The sequence below is a fragment of the Aulonocara sp. 'chitande type north' Nkhata Bay genome, linkage group LG1 (genome assembly GCF_057382095.1).
Source record: "Aulonocara sp. 'chitande type north' Nkhata Bay isolate Kocher_YH1m ecotype deep benthic linkage group LG1, A_spYH_male_GT1.1, whole genome shotgun sequence".
Classification (NCBI taxonomy): domain Eukaryota; kingdom Metazoa; phylum Chordata; class Actinopteri; order Cichliformes; family Cichlidae; genus Aulonocara; species Aulonocara sp. 'chitande type north' Nkhata Bay.
The window spans coordinates 42,598,655-42,613,471 of NC_141344.1; the positions used below are offsets into that span (position 1 = coordinate 42,598,655).

The 14,817-nt window shown below is 40.7% G+C and overlaps 2 protein-coding genes across 2 annotated transcripts; both read right to left on the minus strand.

Moving 5' to 3' along the window:
- Positions 1-1,920: 1,920 nt before the first annotated feature.
- On the minus strand, positions 1,921-6,808 carry LOC147339638 (uncharacterized). The gene has a single exon (XM_086297151.1). It carries the CDS (start codon positions 6,184-6,186, stop codon positions 4,771-4,773), a length of 1,416 nt encoding a protein of 471 aa, XP_086153277.1. The 5' UTR covers positions 6,187-6,808; the 3' UTR covers positions 1,921-4,770.
- A 1,567-nt stretch (positions 6,809-8,375) lies between these two features.
- On the minus strand, positions 8,376-13,082 carry LOC147339639 (uncharacterized). The gene has a single exon (XM_086297165.1). It carries the CDS (start codon positions 12,458-12,460, stop codon positions 11,045-11,047), a length of 1,416 nt encoding a protein of 471 aa, XP_086153291.1. The 5' UTR covers positions 12,461-13,082; the 3' UTR covers positions 8,376-11,044.
- Positions 13,083-14,817: the final 1,735 nt, after the last annotated feature.

Consider the following 14,817-nt stretch of genomic DNA (forward strand, 5'->3'; position numbering starts at 1 on the left):
TCGTCTGTAACCCTGCCATTGTTTTCATACCAAGCCAAGCTCTTTTGAGGTTGTTACTACTGAGTTCTGCCTCAATCTTATTTCTATACCTCATCTTGGCAATCTTTATTGCAGCCCTCACCTCCTTCCTCAATATTCTCACAGTGGGAGCGTCTCCCTCGTTAAAAGCAATTTTCCTTTTAAGAATCAGATCCTTAATATCTTTAGAGAGCCACGGTTTGTTATTAGGGAAAGTCTTAAATTCTCTGACTGGAACCACAGAGTCTTTGCAAAAAGAGATGTAGCTACACACCACATCGGTGAGTTCATCCAAATCAGAAGTGCTCTCTTGAAACAAGGAGCAGTCAGTGCAATCAAAACACCCCTGAAGGGCAACACAACTGTCTTCTGTCCAGACATTAGTCCGCTTCACACAGGCCTTCTCCCTCCTAACCACAGATCTGTAGACAGGGAGGAGGTGAATAACATTGTGATCCGAAGAACCTAGCGCAGGTCCGGCCACAGACTTGTATGCCCCCTTAATTGGTCCATAACACAAATCCAGCGTTTTGTTATTCCTTGTAGGACAAGTGACATATTGAAAGAAATTGTTCAGTGATTTCTTAAGATTACAATTGTTAAAATCACCGAGAATAAAATTTGGAGCATCCGGTGAGAGAGTCTGCAGATTGTGTACCACTTTAAAAATGGCATCGGCAGCAACTTTAACGTCAGCCTTAGGATGAATGTAAACAACAGTGACAAAAATTTGAGGGAACTCCCTCGGTAAGTAAAAAGGCCTGACAGATACTGAAAGGAGCTCGATGTCAGAAAGACACAACCGCTCCCGCACAGTAAAATTATTACACCAGCCCTGGTTGATATATAAACAAACCCCTCCTCCGTGAGATTTGCGTGTTACTCCACAGTTCCGATCCAGCCTGACAGGGGTCCCAAAGCCGCTGATTCGCAGTGAAGTGTCACTGTCCATATCGGTCAGCCATGTCTCGGTAAGCGCCATCAGACAAGCCTCCCTGTATTCCCGTAGATGAAGCACATTCCCTTGTAATTCATCCGTTTTGTTCCTAAGAGATTGGACATTGGCCAGAATCATAGAAGGCAGAGGAACACGATTCCTCCTCCGAAGTTTTCTTACACGCTGACGCACACCGCCTTTCTTTCCGCGTTTTCTCAAGCGGCGGGGCTTTCCAAAATTTGTCTTTGACCGGGGAAATAAATCCTCACCAAGAATCACATCTGTCCGAGCATTAGAAGAGTCGTGCATAGACAAACAGGACCACCGTAATCCAAGGAGTTCCTCGCGTGTATAAGTGATTGTCAGTGAGAGTGAATGACTCCAGGTGAATATCGCCAACAACAATAAAACTAAGGTGTAGAAGATCTCCATCTCGGCAAAAAGTTAAAACCACGGTTAAGAACAGAGTTAAAAACAAAGGTTAAAAACAAAAAGAGAAAGTAAATGCCAATAAACACCTGCTGCAGGTCGCCACAAGAGCAGCGCCCGTCTCACAGCTGGTCGCCGCAGGCAGACTACGCTAACGACATGTGATGTTACAACACTAGTGAAATATTAGTGTCATTTCATTCTTTTCAAAGGTTTATTTGCATGACGCACAAACTGACAAGTTTGAAAGGTACAAATGTGTTGTGCATGAAACGAATTCAAACGTGGTGCAGATGTGTGTCACAGGCTGATCTGGCTGTAGGCTGTGGCACTTGGCCAGAGGTGGCGCTGGTTGATTCGAGTCCATGTTAGAGCACAAAGTAAACTGCTCGCTTTAGTTGTGAAGCAAAAACGCTGAAACCGGAGAAATAAACCGTAGGAGAGGAACGATAACGACGACGATTCTCACTCCCTTAGCTCCTCCGCTTGATAAAATGACATCCATCAGTTTTGGAGTGCAATGGTCAAGTGTAGCCATTCAAGACTTGCAGTGGTTATTCTCTTGAACTCCTCCTTTATCTGTAGACCACACAAACAGAAGAATTAAACCTTGCAGACTATTAGCTATACCGCATTAATGAATGCTCTAATACATTGCGCAACGACGTACTGGGAAACTCACAGAAAACCTCCGCCTACCCCACTCCTGCTTTACAGGTGAAAATAGAGCAACAGGACCGCTGAGTCTTTGACTTTATTTATTTTCTGCTGTGTTTTACTTGCATCTATTTGAAAGACTGAGTGTAAACACAAAAATATTTTATTTTATGAGCTGGAATGTGCAGAAAATAGGTTTAAATGTTAAACTAATTTATTCAAGTCAGAGAATGTTGCATATAATTAAATGTTTGCTTGATGCATGAAGTTAAAAGATTAAAACTAATAAAACAAGTTAAAAAAAGAGACTTTTCCATTTGATTACATTTTGTATGATGGATTATGCAGAAAAAGTAGAATTGGGCTGTCACGGTCTCGCTGGCAGACCGTGGGGATGTGGGGAAAGGAGGACCCAAAATGCAGGACTCTACAGTGCAACAGTGTTTATTTACAGTGGTGACAATCCGAACAACAATAAATCCCCCCGTGCGATCCCAACTCCCGTTCCGTGTCTTCTCCTTTATCCCGTGCTCCGTGCTCTGTCTCCGTTCCCTGTGTACTCTCCGTGTGCTGCCTCCTGGTCGCCACAATTCCTCCTGAGGAAACACGCATACCAAAGGCAGCCGTGAGTACAAAACCTAACAGTAGACTTGCACTAACCTTGCACAATACACTTAAGACTGACGGGAAGTCACTCAACGATCCAGCATCGAGGAGCTCTCAGCCACACTGTTTTGAAGCTCCTCTGACGAGGCTTGATCGGCGCCAGGTGTGTGTGGATTCCTGGGTGGGACCGGTCAGCTGGCAGGGCCACACCCACCAGGCCTAAAAGTGCCTGCCACGACCGCACCCTCACATACACAAGCACACACCCCTAAACACCTGACAGTACACCAACACGGAAAAACAGGACAGCAGACACAACCATAATAACAACAACCACAATAATGATAATAATAATAATAATAATAATAATAATAATAATAATAACTACAATAGTAGTCCACACTGCTCACGGACCCCGAATCCCTGGAACTGGGTCCGTGACATGGGCTGAAAAATCTATCGCTTTATCACCTACTCAGGTTGTAAATCGTGTTTTTAAAAAGTAACTAAGTAACTAAGTAATTAATTACTTTTGAAAATAAGTAATCAGTAAAGTAACGGGATTACTTTTTTGGGGAAGTAATCAGTAATTAGTTACTGATTACTTTTTTCAAGTAACTTGACCAACACTGACTATCAGTAACATCATAGCACCACCCAGCTGTATAGAAACTCCGTCATGCTAGCTCACGCAGTACGAGTTATTGTAACTGACTGTAAAAAGTCAGCACAACGAAAATAAACTCCAGCTAAACTTGGTTTATATCTGACCCAGATAGACTGCAGGTCATAACTGAGAAACACCAAACACTCTTCATGTTATCATTCATATTTCATCCACACAAATATTTTATTTCTTTTTGTCCACTGGGCAGGTGACCTGCAGAATCATGTCTGCCCCAGCTGGATACCTTTTCACACACACCGTGACGTCAGACACACTCACTTCTGCTTAGCGCACAATTTCACTTCATTCGTCAACCATCCACACACCACGTACTGCCCAATAAATACTTTGCAGTGTATTTCACCCTTGGACTTCTTTTACGTTTGCGGCAGGAAACGCGACTTACTCCAAAACCCAGGCTACGTGTACACAACAGATCACAGAATTCTAGTTTCTAGGTATGTGTGTGCATGTGAGTGTGTGCATGTGTGTGCATGTGTCTGTGTGTGTGTGTATGCGTGTCCATGTGTGTGTGTTTTTGGGGATGCATTTGTGTGACCTCCTGCTCACCAAAAGGGTCATAAAGGCAGGACGTTTACTAAAGAAGAAAACAGAACCCTCACATAGGCTGTGCCTATAATAAAAGACTACAGCCTCCCCCCACCATTCAACAGGCTGGGGAGGGGGTCACAAACACAGGAATGTGCTTTTTTTCATGTATTCATGTCCAGGTTTGTTCATGTTCATGTCAGGGTTCTTCATGTTGTGTTTTAGTTCACCCAGTTTAGGTTAAAGTTTAGTTTTGCATCAGTTTGCCTTGCCCCTTTCTTTGTACCCTTCGATCAGCCTTATTGAACTGCTGGAGTGATGATGTCCTATGACAATGAGATTATCACATGACATTTTTGAATGGGGATATTTCTTTTGAACTGTTTTCAATTTAACGTAATATTTAAGTGTTTCTTAGTTTCAGACTAGTTGGTTAGTCTATTTCAACGTTTTAAACCATATCCCAGGGTTTTTACTTCACCATTGATGGGGTTTTAACAAGCAAATAAAAGACAGAGCTTAAATCTGTAAAGATTAGATGAAAAATACTCAAAGGATAAATTCAATTGGTTTATTATTTTGTTACATAAGTTGAAAAAAGTAAAACAAGTAACTACAGAAACAACAAAAGAAAAGTTAAACAAGTAAATGAAGGGGGGAAAGGAGGAGGGGAGAAAACCCCAACAATCCCCTCTGAGCAAGCACGAGGCGACAGTGGGGAGGAAAAACTGCCTTTTGACGGGCAGAAACCTCCAGCAGAACCAGGCTCAGGAGGGGACAGTCAACTGCTGGGACTGGTTGGGGGGGGGGAGGGTGAAAAAAGATGAAGAAGGTGGAGAATATGTGTTGGGGGGACAGGAGAGGTGCAAAGTAAGATGGGGCACAGGTGGAGGAGGACGAGGCTAAATCATCTGAATAAGCGGCAGAACCAGCCTTTTTTCTTCTTTTTCGGGTAGTTTTCCATGAGCTCGTTCTCCAGGATAAGGGTTCTCAGCTGATCGTTTGTTTCTGCATTCTGCTGCTCGAGTTGCTGGCATCTTTGCTTCATTTCTTTTAAGGTTGCTTGTTTTTTTCTAAGCTTTTCTTGCTTTTTGTTGTGCATCTCTTCTAACAGCTCGTTTTTTCTCTGGATTTCTTGACTCGTACGCTGCAGGTCTTCATGTATTTTCTCTTGTTGTTGCTTTTGTGCCTGCATTTCAATTATTTGGCTCTTCAAGTCATTGGACTTCAACAACATCTCATTAATGACCTTTGAGTGTTTTCTCTTCATTCCATCAATCCTACACTGCATCTCTGAACATCGTTTTTCCAGTATTTCCTTTTCTCTTTGCAGTTCAGGAGTTTCATCACAAAGTTCTAGCAATGCTAGATTCCTTCTCTCAAAGTCCTGGATAATACGTTTTTCTTCTTCCTGTTGCTTTCTTTCTTCAAGAAGCTCTTTATTTTTGCGCTTTATTTGACCAAACCTGACTATCAGATTGTTGTACAATTTCCGTGTGGCTTTGAGTTTGTCCTTCATTTGTATTTCCTTTTCTCTTTTCAGTTGAAGTGTTTCCTCATTTTTTTTATTGCAAAATTCTTGCAATTCTAGATGCCTTCTCTCAAAGTCCTGGATAATACATTTTTCTTCTTCCTGTTGCTTTTTCTCTTCAAGAAGCTCTTTATTTTTGCGCTTTGTTTCACCACACTTGACTTTCAGATCGTTGTACAATTTCTGCATGGCTTTGAGTTTGTCCTGCATTTGTATTTCCTGTTCAGTCTTCTGTTGGTGGATTTTTTCAATTGTTTTCTCCGCTGCATTGAGCTTTCCTCGAAGCACCTGATTCTGTTTCTCAATGTTTTGGAGATCCCACTGTATCTCCTCAATAGTAGCTTTCTTTCCTTGAAGCTGGGCAGATGTTTCTTTTAATTCAGCACTCTGTGTTCCTGATGAAAGAAAACGAGAAAAAATCTTCTCTCGTCCTTCACCAAACTTCACTCCCGAGCCCTCGTTGATCATTTTTATATCAGGCTGGCGTTGCTGTTTTTCTTCCAGGTCTTTATTTCGTTCTTCCAGTTGTCTGCACTTTTCCACTAGTTGAAGCTTCTCTTCTTCAATTTGTTTAATTTTGTAATGTAGGTCAGATTTTTCCTTCTGACTTTCCTGTAATGTTCTTAGGACTGATAAGACACCATCCGTGGTAATTTCTCCTGAAGAGATTGGCCGCACAATTTCTCCTGGAGAGATTGGCCGCACAATTTCTCCTGGAGAGATTGGCCGGCCAGAACACAAAGGACAGGCAGCATAATCTTTTTGTCTTTGTTGGCCTTTTCGTGGAGGCATGTTGGAGCCTGTGCACAGTGACTCTGAAAAGGCTTAGAAATATTTCCAAATGGATCTCTGGTCGAACGTTTGAAGGCTGTGAACAAACTGATTAATTGCTGCTTCTGACCCCTATTTATAGACTTCAGATCAAAGGCAACATAGTCCTTGTGACATCATCACTCCGTAAGCCAATCAGATTGTCACATGACATTTTAGAATGGGGATGTTTTGTTTTAAATTGTTTTCAAATTTAACTTTAGTGTTTCTTAGTTTAAGACCAGTTGGGCCAACACTTTCAGGCTGCTCACAAGGTGCAAAATGGCGGTACCTGCTCCACGTCACGGGTTCTATTTATGGACTCACCTGGCAACTTTAGTGATGTCACTGCTGATGTCACTGTTGGTGTGACCTCATGACTCATTCATGCTATCTGAACTGTGGTGTAATTATGAGGTCACAGGGGGACGTGAATTTATTCACAAAGTTGATAGAGAGTTTGGGTCATAACTCAAAGACGCAATGATGCAGTCAAATCATTTGGAATTAAATATCTCTGTCAGTGCGCCCCAGGGTGGCAGTGGCTACAATGTAGCTTGCCGTCACCGGTGTGTGAATGGGTGGATGACTGGATGTGTAAGGTGCTTTGGGGTCCTTAGGGACTAGTAAAGCGCTATACAAATACAGGCCATTTACCATCTGTAAATTACAACATTTAGAGGGTTCTGACATCACAGTCATCTTTCTGACATCACATCCAGTCTCTCTGTTGTGATGTTAAATATCAAGCTGAAGTCTATGTATCACGTGTCTCTCCCATTTTGTAGAATTTGCGACCACAAAGTCTGGGTTCTTTTCTAGGTCAGCTCTTACTCGTTCTGGTAGACCTGCCAGATTCATCTCTCTGTTGTGATGTCAAATATCAATGTTTGACACAATTTCGGACCATCTGCTCAAGCCCAACAATAACAAGCATTGCCCTGGTGATTGAGGATCAGATTGTCCTCAATGACGTCTGTGATTTCCCTAATGCAGTTGCACTTTTTCTTGGACTCATCTATGCACTTAACCTGGACTATCTAAAGGACTTAAGGTACACTTTTGAAGTAATTCAAAAGGTGTTCGTGGGTCTTGGTACTCAGTGCTCTGCCTGGGGTTCATGCTTTAAAGAATAATTTGCTGAAACGGTGGGCAGAAAAGTGTTCGTGATAACAAAATCTGTTCTCATGCTGGGTTTTTTTTTAAGTAACCCAGTGCTATGATTTGACCATGATTTGGTCAATAAAGTCATCTTAAAAGTCACTGCATACACTTCAGTAATTATTTAATTTATTTCTTTTTATATTCATACTAGAAAAAAAAGCAATATCTGACTAATATTTCATATTATCAGTTCCATTGATATCGTACAGATAAAAATATTGGTAACAGCATTGTTTGTTTCTGTGGGTATGTTCTTGGTATCTTAGCAGTTCTTGTCATTACCGCTTGATTATAGTACACCTGAACTATCCAGTGCTGGCTCTGCACTTAGGATGTATCATGATTTAATAGTTAGTTAGTTTTTATTTTCATGTGCTATGAAACAAGTGTGTGTTTCACTTTACATGTTTGAACCTTAGGGGTGACACAGGACTTTGTATTGCTAGAAAAACTTAAAGAAACAGAATAAAACATTTTCCCATCGTAAAGAAAACTCCCTTAAAATATGGACAATAACAAATCTCTGTGTAAAAGAACAGTACCAAAAAAGATGTGTCACAGTTTCTGGATGATCCCCACAGAAAGTACAATTAGTATTTATGTCCCTTTTAAATTTGACCATGTAGTGACTGGCTGGATAACATTTATGTAGAATTTTAAAAGAGACTTCTTTCACCTTATTTATGTAGCCCTGTCTGCAATTATTCGGGCTTGCAGTATAAAGAAAAAGTCTACTGTTATAAAAAGTGGTTAAAATATAAATAGTTGATAAAAGGTTTAAAAATCAAATGCAAGTACAAATGTATTTCATTTACAGTTAAGAGTCCAATAAATAAAAGGGTTTCATGATTTAGAGTTCATTTTCTGTGCACACTAAATATGTTGGGGTGTAACCTAAGATTATTTACCCATCTAATGTCAGTTATCTCAATATTGTATTGTCATTGGTTGTTGTGCTGACGAGCCAGTCAATGTCACGCTTCTCTGTTATGGGGGCGGGACGAGTGGTAACAGTTTGTGTGAATCTGTGGGAGCGGACACAGAAGCTAAGTCCGAAGAGAGAGATGTCGTAAGGCAAACGTGGTGTGGATTTTGCATCTAAGTGTATCATTGAGGTCGACTACCCGTGGTCCTGATATTACTTATTTGTGATCTGCAAGAGGTAAATGAGACTGTGTGCCTTGACATTTGTACTGTAACTATTCGTTATAGTGATGCTAACTAGCGACTTGCTAATTAGCGCAGCTTACCGCGTTATGTGCTGTGATGCCATGCTGTATGTTTAGCTCTGTGATTTTCAGTCAAAGCATGCTAATGCTAAATCGTTATGTGATAGCATTTGGTATTGTTAGCTCAAGTGTTTTAATATGTTTAGAAGCCGAGGGACGCTCTGAAAGGAGAGGGAGAGAGAGGTTTCTGCCCGGATGGACCCTGCTATTTCCTCGCCCCTGACTGTTTTCTTACCCCTGAATGTCTTCACTACTGGTGAACTAACTGCTAACTGCCCGTTTCTGATTGCCCCACTAACAAACTCATTGGACTTGTGAGTACTAACTGGAACTAAAGTGCACGTATTTTGTTTATTGCTCAGTTTGAGTGAAGCGGCCATCAGTTTTAGGCCTCACCGCACCCGAACTTCGAATCAGGCCTGCAACAAGCACTGTGCTACCGGTGTAGTGTGGACAGGTTAAAGTGTGTGTGTGTTTGTGTGTGGGGGCCCACTGTTACAAATTTAGTTTAAATTGAGTAAGTGTTGTAGTTTTAATCAAAGTTATTATCAAAGGTTGAAATTCATCCCTTTTAAAGGTGTGAGCTGTTGTAACTGAAATAACAGTTGGCACTAAAGAAAGAGGTATTTTGTGTTGATAATCTTTTATTGAAAATCCATGTAGTCACATTTACAGTATTTTTGTTTGTTCATTTGAATTCAATTCATTTTATAAAAGTAACTGTTTATTTTATTCATTTCTTTTTGTCTAAACAAATACCCGGTGAGGGATAAATTTGTGTAAAATACAGTTGTGGTGGTCCTTATTAGTTAAATTAGAGGGTATCAGGTATCATTACTAGTAGCACTACGAACCCAGGCCCAGTCTCATTGTACTACATACTCTAGCTTTACCATAGCTACGTGGGACCTGGGTTACATTTACAATCAAATATTTATGGGGGACCATCCAGACTGTCTTCCACTTGATATCTGTTTGCACTATAATATAATATAATACATCATGTTGCTATTTAATGTTTTTTGTTCGTGTTGCAGCTGCTCTGTGAGCCAAGCTTTCGTTGTCTAAATTCAATGGCAATATATCTCTGCACCACACGATAGCGATAGACACAGTCTGTGCTCTGCTTCCGCCACCAGTCATCTTTAAATCTTTTTTTATTCAATGAAACCTTTATTTAACTGTCCATCTCGCAGCATTACTTAAAAAAATCATATTTAAATACAAAAATTAAATACATGAACGACAGTAGTAGAAAATTGATAAAATAACAGCAAATAAATATATTTACAAATGATAGCAACATCAATGGAATAAAACCATGAACACCAGCAGCAGGAGAAAGAGGCCTGTATCTACATTATTACTCTGGCAGCTCAGTCTCCATACAGACAGGACACGTTGCAGCGTAATTGCAGACAGGTGCGTGGGCCTGAGCTCCGCCCCGGCAGAATGACGAGTGGAAGAAAGCAGCAACACAATAAACATATGTAGCCTTGCGGAGCCGGCCGGGCAGACACCGAGACCGTGACGGAGTGCAAAGATTTTATATGTGACAACACACAAAAAAACACAACAAAAATCAGAATGTGTTTGTGATTTGGATTTTTATTTAAAGGTGGAAGCTTTTTTCTTTTCTTTTTTTGCCAGATTAGACATTGTGATTCATTTCATTGAAGTATACTTTAGTTTTTTTGTTTTACTTTGATGCTATAATAGATGTGCATCAATTTGCATCATGGCAAAACAACAGTCTCCTCAAGCTGCTTTATACTGTAAGGTGAAAACACTACAGTAAAAGCCAGAAAACCCCAACAATCCAATGATCCCCTTTTGAGCAAGCACTGGGCGACAGTGGAGAGGAAAAACTCCCTTTAGGAAGAAACCTCCGGCAGAACCAGGCTCAAGAAGGGACGGCCATCTGCTGCGACCGGTTGGGGGTGGCTGGGCAATCTCAGTCCACGAGGGCCGGTGTCCCCGGCCCTCGTGGACTGAGATTGCCCAGCCATGATATAGGGAGACAAGATGAAGTATACTTCTAATGGCCTATTTTAGCAGTTAATTTTTAACAATCAACTGGTGGTAATCCATCATCAGAATTGAGGAAAGGTGGTGTTGATGGAGACTCTACAGGAGGATTCACTGGTACAATTCCTCTTGGAAGTGGCGCTCTTTCTTCTCCAGCCAATTCACTTTGGATATAAATCTTTCCCGTTGCTTTTTTGTGGAGTGCAGTTTCTCTTCGTGCGCCACCTTTTCAGCCAGTGGTGAGGAAAAACTGCCTTTTGACGGGCAGAAACCTCCAGCAGAACCAGGCTCAGGAGGGGACAGTCAACTGCTGGGACTGGTTGGGGTGAAAAAAGATGAAGAAGGTGGAGAATATGTGTTGGGGGGACAGGAGAGGTGCAAAGTAAGATGGGGCACAGGTGGAGGAGGACGAGGCTAAATCATCTGAATAAGCGGCAGAACCAGCCTTTTTTCTTCTTTTTCGGGTAGTTTTCCACGAGCTCGTTCTCCAGGATAAGGGTTCTCAGCTGATCGTTTGTTTCTGCATTCTGCTGCTCGAGTTGCTGGCATCTTTGCTTCATTTCTTTTAAGGTTGCTTGTTTTTTTCTAAGCTTTTCTTGCTTTTTGTTGTGCATCTCTTCTAACAGCTCGTTTTTTCTCTGGATTTCTTGACTCGTACGCTGCAGGTCTTCATGTATTTTCTCTTGTTGTTGCTTTTGTGCCTGCATTTCAATTATTTGGCTCTTCAAGTCATTGGACTTCAACAACATCTCATTAATGACCTTTGAGTGTTTTCTCTTCATTCCATCAATCCTACACTGCATCTCTGAACATCGTTTTTCCAGTATTTCCTTTTCTCTTTGCAGTTCAGGAGTTTCATCACAAAGTTCTAGCAATGCTAGATTCCTTCTCTCAAAGTCCTGGATAATACGTTTTTCTTCTTCCTGTTGCTTTCTTTCTTCAAGAAGCTCTTTATTTTTGCGCTTTATTTGACCAAACCTGACTATCAGATTGTTGTACAATTTCCGTGTGGCTTTGAGTTTGTCCTTCATTTGTATTTCCTTTTCTCTTTTCAGTTGAAGTGTTTCCTCATTTTTTTTATTGCAAAATTCTTGCAATTCTAGATGCCTTCTCTCAAAGTCCTGGATAATACGTTTTTCTTCTTCCTGTTGCTTTTTCTCTTCAAGAAGCTCTTTATTTTTGCGCTTTGTTTCACCACACTTGACTTTCAGATCGTTGTACAATTTCTGCATGGCTTTGAGTTTGTCCTGCATTTGTATTTCCTGTTCAGTCTTCTGTTGGTGGATTTTTTCAATTGTTTTCTCCGCTGCATTGAGCTTTCCTCGAAGCACCTGATTCTGTTTCTCAATGTTTTGGAGATCCCACTGTATCTCCTCAATAGTAGCTTTCTTTCCTTGAAGCTGGGCAGATGTTTCTTTTAATTCAGCTCTCTGTGTTCCTGATGAAAGAAAACGAGAAAAAATCTCCTCTCGTCCTTCACCAAACTTCACTCCCGAGCCCTCGTTGATCATTTTTATATCAGGCTGGCGTTGCTGTTTTTCTTCCAGGTCTTTATTTCGTGCTTCCAGTTGTCTGCACTTTTCCACTAGTTGAAGCTTCTCTTCTTCAATTTGTTTAATTTTGTAATGTAGGTCAGATTTTTCCTTCTGACTTTCCTGTAATGTTCTTAGGACTGATAAGACACCATCCGTGGTAATTTCTCCTGGAGAGATTGGCCGCACAATTTCTCCTGGAGAGATTGGCCGCACAATTTCTCCTGGAGAGATTGGCCGGCCAGAACACAAAGGACAGGCAGCATAATCTTTTTGTCTTTGTTGGCCTTTTCGTGGAGGCATGTTGGAGCCTGTGCACAGTGACTCTGAAAAGGCTTAGAAATATTTCCAAATGGATCTCTGGTCGAACGTTTGAAGGCTGTGAACAAACTGATTAATTGCTGTTTCTGACCCCTATTTATAGACTTCAGATCAAAGGCAACATAGTCCTTGTGACATCATCACTCCGTAAGCCAATCAGATTGTCACATGACATTTTAGAATGGGGATGTTTTGTTTTAAATTGTTTTCAAATTTAACTTTAGTGTTTCTTAGTTTAAGACCAGTTGGGCCAACACTTTCAGGCTGCTCACAAGGTGCAAAATGGCGGTACCTGCTCCACGTCACGGGTTCTATTTATGGACTCACCTGGCAACTTTAGTGATGTCACTGCTGATGTCACTGTTGGTGTGACCTCATGACTCATTCATGCTATCTGAACTGTGGTGTAATTATGAGGTCACAGGGGGACGTGAATTTATTCACAAAGTTGATAGAGAGTTTGTAACTCAAAGACGCAATGATGCAGTCAAATCATTTGGAATTAAATATCTCTGTCAGTGCGCCCCAGGGTGGCAGTGGCTACAATGTAGCTTGCCGTCACCGGTGTGTGAATGGGTGGATGACTGGATGTGTAAGGTGCTTTGGGGTCCTTAGGGACTAGTAAAGCGCTATACAAATACAGGCCATTTACCATCTGTAAATTACAACATTTAGAGGGTTCTGACATCACAGTCATCTTTCTGACATCACATCCAGTCTCTCTGCTGTGATGTCAAATATCAATGCCAGACTCGCTTCTCTGTTGTGATGTTAAATATCAATGCCAGACTCGCTTCTCTGTTGTGATGTCAAATATCAAGCTGAAGTCTATGTATCACGTGTCTCTCCCATTTTGTAGAATTTGCGACCACAAAGTCTGGGTTCTTTTCTAGGTCAGCTCTTACTCGTTCTGGTAGACCTGCCAGATTCATCTCTCTGTTGTGATGTCAAATATCAATGTTTGACACAATTTCGGACCATCTGCTCAAGCCCAACAATAACAAGCATTGCCCTGGTGATTGAGGATCAGATTGTCCTTAATGACGTCTGTGATTTCCCTAATGCAGTTGCACTTTTTCTTGGACTCATCTATGCACTTAACCTGGACTATCTAAAGGACTTAAGGTACACTTTTGAAGTAATTCAAAAGGTGTTCGTGGGTCTTGGTACTCAGTGCTCTGCCTGGGGTTCATGCTTTAAAGAATAATTTGCTGAAACGGTGGGCAGAAAAGTGTTCGTGATAACAAAATCTGTTCTCATGCTGGGTTTTTTTTTAAGTAACCCAGTGCTATGATTTGACCATGATTTGGTCAATAAAGTCATCTTAAAAGTCACTGCATACACTTCAGTAATTATTTAATTTATTTCTTTTTATATTCATACTAGAAAAAAAAGCAATATCTGACTAATATTTCATATTATCAGTTCCATTGATATCGTACAGATAAAAATATTGGTAACAGCATTGTTTGTTTCTGTGGGTATGTTCTTGGTATCTTAGCAGTTCTTGTCATTACCGCTTGATTATAGTACACCTGAACTATCCAGTGCTGGCTCTGCACTTAGGATGTATCATGATTTAATAGTTAGTTAGTTTTTATTTTCATGTGCTATGAAACAAGTGTGTGTTTCACTTTACATGTTTGAACCTTAGGGGTGACACAGGACTTTGTATTGCTAGAAAAACTTAAAGAAACAGAATAAAACATTTTCCCATCGTAAAGAAAACTCCCTTAAAATATGGACAATAACAAATCTCTGTGTAAAAGAACAGTACCAAAAAAGATGTGTCACAGTTTCTGGATGATCCCCACAGAAAGTACAATTAGTATTTATGTCCCTTTTAAATTTGACCATGTAGTGACTGGCTGGATAACATTTATGTAGAATTTTAAAAGAGACTTCTTTCACCTTATTTATGTAGCCCTGTCTGCAATTATTCGGGCTTGCAGTATAAAGAAAAAGTCTACTGTTATAAAAAGTGGTTAAAATATAAATAGTTGATAAAAGGTTTAAAAATCAAATGCAAGTACAAATGTATTTCATTTACAGTTAAGAGTCCAATAAATAAAAGGGTTTCATGATTTAGAGTTCATTTTCTGTGCACACTAAATATGTTGGGGTGTAACCTAAGCTTATTTACCCATCTAATGTCAGTTATCTCAATATTGTATTGTCATTGGTTGTTGTGCTGACGAGCCAGTCAATGTCACGCTTCTCTGTTATGGGGGCGGGACGAGTGGTAACAGTTTGTGTGAATCTGTGGGAGCGGACACAGAAGCTAAGTCCGAAGAGAGAGATGTCGTAAGGCAAACGTGGTGTGGATTTTGCATCTAAGT